At 39.0% G+C, this 4,043-nt stretch overlaps 1 protein-coding gene across 3 annotated transcripts in view; it reads left to right on the forward strand.

Moving 5' to 3' along the window:
* Window positions 1-2,726, forward strand: part of LOC107099605 — a 5,613-nt gene extending 2,887 nt beyond the window's left edge. For all 3 annotated transcript variants that reach the window (XM_015397812.1, XM_015397810.1, XM_015397811.1), the window contains 5 exons: window positions 1,010-1,090; window positions 1,185-1,213; window positions 1,302-1,358; window positions 1,547-1,591; window positions 2,180-2,726. In XM_015397812.1, coding sequence (XP_015253298.1) covers window positions 1,010-1,090; window positions 1,185-1,213; window positions 1,302-1,358; window positions 1,547-1,591; window positions 2,180-2,311 — 344 coding nt within the window. In that variant the 3' untranslated portion in view covers window positions 2,312-2,726. The remainder of the gene's footprint in view (window positions 1-1,009; window positions 1,091-1,184; window positions 1,214-1,301; window positions 1,359-1,546; window positions 1,592-2,179) is intronic.
* Window positions 2,727-4,043: the final 1,317 nt, after the last annotated feature.

Consider the following 4,043-nt stretch of genomic DNA (forward strand, 5'->3'; position numbering starts at 1 on the left):
GGGGTCTTTCAGCATGTTTGCATGTTCTTCCTGAGCATGCATGGGTTCTCTCTGGGTACTCCGGCTTCCTCCCACAGTCCAAAAACATGACTGTTGGGTTAATTGGCTTCTCTAAATTTCCCTTAGTTGCGAGTGTGTGTGAATGGTTTTTTATCTCTGTGTTGCCCTGTGATGGACTGGCGACCTGTCCAGGGTGTATCCCGCCTCTCTGTCTTGACAGCTGGTAGGGAGGGAGGGAGGGAGGGATGGATGGATGGATGTTGCAGTATCTATAGCAACCCAAACACACAGCATTTCAGAGTTAGACATCCCCAACATCCCTTCAGTTATTAATTTCATACACTCACCAGATCTGAACACCCTGTTAAAAAACTTCACACCCATGAGTAGAGGTAATGCAGCCTGATGATATTTACTCCGCATCAGATACTGTTCCCCCCATGTTAAGCAGGGCGAACGTTATCTGATGTGTTTTAGAAGCCCATCAGATAGCGTTCCCCCCATGTTAAGCAGGGGAAACGCTATCTGACTGGGTTTTACATCAGATAGCATTCCCCCCCGATGTCATTTACGTTGAGTTGCAATAAATGCAAAACTCTTTACAGGTACTTGTCTTTGTCGTCCACTCTATTCAGCTGGCTTTAGAAACACACGGCGAGAAGGTGGGGGCCGGTTGGTGAGGGTTACAAGAGCGAAACGCACAAGTAACGCAATAGTTACTTTTACTAGTGACTAGTTACTTTTCTTGTGGAGTAACTCAGTTAGAAACTTTTTGGGAGAAGTAACTAGTAACTATAACTAATTACTTTTTCAAGGTAACGTGCCCAAGACTGTTTATTTTTTTCTCTTTTCATACTGTTTGGTAAGATTTCACCAAAAAAAAAAACACAACTTTTATTGCCTTATGCTTGAATAAATCATAGCGACATCCATAGAGCTAAAGTGAAATTGTATAAAAAAGGCCTTCAAAAGCTGGTCTGAATTTATTTTCTGGTTGGTTTTTTCTTAGGAGTTCCATACATTTCTACAGCAGTAGTTGTGGTCATCATCTTAATAGGTGCTGGGGTCGTCATTGGATGGAGAACCAAACGTGAGAACCCAAAACTTATATCTTAATATATATACAATATTAATAGGAAAATATTATCACTCTAAATGTTTAAACCGAGCCTGATGTTTTACAGGAAACAAACGGCGGGTGCATTATAATGCTGTGAGTGTAATCACATCTTTAACCAATTAAATAGGAGCTCTTTGAAAAAAATTAAACAGTTTTCCATCTGGCTGTTTTCTTTGTTCAGGATCAGAATGTGAATCCTCCAGCGTCTCCCACTGGTGGGGAATCCAGTTATGCGACGGTAAGAACAAACACAACCCTAAATACACACAGCTATTCAGGAAACTCTGGCACATCTTGTGTTTTGTTAGCAATAACTAACACTGAGCAGTTAGATATTAAAATAGCTGCTAAATCCAGAAACAGTACAGATTGAATATCCAGTAATTCCACATTTCACAGAAATAAAAGTATATCTTTCTTTTGCAGCTTAATCCTGAAGATGTCCACTATGCCACCATTGGTGAAGCTCAAGTAAGTTTTAATTTAACTTTGACTTCAGCTGATATGTCGACACATAACACTTAATTTCTAGAAAGGATTCAGTCTGATACCAGCATTTCTTCCAGGTCCAGATTTATTCTGACATGAAATGGATAAAAAAGATAGAGGAGGTTGTTCCATGGTATGGGATGGTTTAAAACAGAGAACATCAGTTTCTATTCAAAATCAGAAAATGACCAATCAGGTTTATGTTGGATGTGTGCAAAGAGGAAAGCTTAGCTCATTTAAAAAGAAATGTCTGAGCAAAAATCCTGAAGATCAGGCTGAGGATTGATCAGCAGGTCATAGACGTTCAGAACGATTAATAATCTTTTAGCACAAATTAATCTAAACTTTTATTATTTAGACCCAGAGCATGAGACATGTTTGCCATAAACCGAATACAGCACTTATTAAAAAAAACCTAGACAGCTTTGAAGCATGAGGGTGGCTGTGTCATGGCCCCCCTCGTTTCTTTTTCTTGTTAAATGTAAAAGAAAAGAAATAACTGGGTTGAAATAAAGCAGATTTTTTTACTCAGACTAAAAGTGTCTCATCTAAATGAAATCTCTTTATCAGGTTGCTGGTGACGAGGACACGGTGACCTACAGCACTGTTGGAGCTCCTCTTATGTCTGTTGCAGCCTCTTCTCCTGACAACTCCCATGCTGTCATCTACTCCCAAGTCAGAGAGGTTCAAAGAAAACCTTAACAAGTGATGGTTTGTGTTAAATTGATGGCTATGAATGAGTAAAGGAAAAATATTATCACAGTTTTATTTCAGCTTGCTAAATTGAGCCTAAAGCAGGCATCCCCAAAGTCGGTCCTCGAGGGCCGCTGTTTGCAGGTTTTCCAACAGGTACCCGTATAAAATGTACAGCTATGGCTAGAAAAAAAACCCCTGTGTGATTTCACGGGTATCATAAGTTACAGCATAAATAAATTTTATTTTTTATGTTTTATAGTGGGGAAGTTTTGGCCTAGTGGGGTAGAGCAGTGCGCTTGAGCTGTGAGAAGGTTGCAAATAGCCGGTTTGATCCCCTCATTCTCCACTCTGGCTCCCTGAGCAAGACCCTTAACCCCACACTGCTCCCTGGGCGCCACACAATGGCAGCTCACTGCTCTCCAGGGAGTGAATTTCCCCATTGTGGGAGAATAAGAGAATTTATATTTTACATTACAGTACATTTATTATTTCTTAACATCTTAATAAATAAATTGATATAAGAATATCCAGTGGTGCAAACGTTCTTAACTTTGGTTAATTTAGAGCTGTTAATCTGTGACCACAGATGTTCTTTAGCATTCTGCTGCGGCTGGAAAAATAGAGCATGTTGTGTTTATGCATTAAAACTGCTGTGTGTATATTTTGTAATCACGGGTCGGGTCGCACTTTATTATTTAGGGGTCTATGTGGTTCTGGGTTTTAAAGAGGGATTATTGCGGGTAATGGATAGGGTTTCCATTCTGAACTCTACAGGTGCAGCCAGACACAGTTTTGAAAAATCAGACCCGTGCAGGACTCTGACTTAGATAGTCTTTAAACCATTTATGGCTTAGCTCCAAAATTCCTTACAAGCTTGCTATCAATGGATCCACAAGCAAGACCTCTCAGGTATTCTGGCTCCAATCTACTTTATCTACCCAGAACCAAACATGGAGAAGCAGCTTTTAGTTCTTATGATCCTTTAATCTGGAATAAACTTCCAGAAGACTTTGAAAGCACTCAGTCTCTCAGTTGTGTTAAATCAAGACTAAAAACATATTAGTTTAGAGTGATCTTTCACTAGGCTATCTAAGCATTATTTATTAAGCATTAAGTCCAAAATTCTTATCATTTTCTCATCAATCATTTTATCATTATTTGTTATATTATCATGATATTTGTTTCTCTATTTTCTCTTTGTGTCAATATTTTATTGCCTTTATGCCACCTTAATGTATTTTGCTTTTTTTATGTACAGCAAGTTGAATTGTCTTTCCACAGAGATGTGCTATTATAAACATTTTAAGACAGTTGAATGTAAAAGTTGCTTTATTTTTGTCCTTAAGTGTGTAACTATACAGTAGTAGACATTCAAAATTTCCCCACTTTCCTCGATTGGTCCTTGGCTGGTCCCCTACATTTCTTTTTTAAAAATCAATCTTTGTACTAAAATCTTCTTTATGTCATGATTTGTAAAAATATGCAAAGGGAGGATACTCCAGTCGCTGGAACTTGGAGGGTAATTCGCTGGGAGTTGGAGGGACGTGGGCTGCCATTCACCTGATGTTTGACTATGAAAGGCCATTTTTTAATGGCTGCTACTGTAATTTCAGAGGTTTTTAACGTGATTTATCATCCTCCTGCATCCAATTCCTCCCATACTTAGTGGCTTAAGATAGGCTGACCAGCTTTGGGCTTCTGAAAAGGAGGACACTTTTTTTTTTTTGAGGGGGGGGGG

The sequence above is a fragment of the Cyprinodon variegatus genome, unplaced genomic scaffold (assembly GCF_000732505.1).
Source record: "Cyprinodon variegatus isolate N-32 unplaced genomic scaffold, C_variegatus-1.0 Scaffold888, whole genome shotgun sequence".
Taxonomy (NCBI): Eukaryota; Metazoa; Chordata; class Actinopteri; order Cyprinodontiformes; family Cyprinodontidae; genus Cyprinodon; species Cyprinodon variegatus.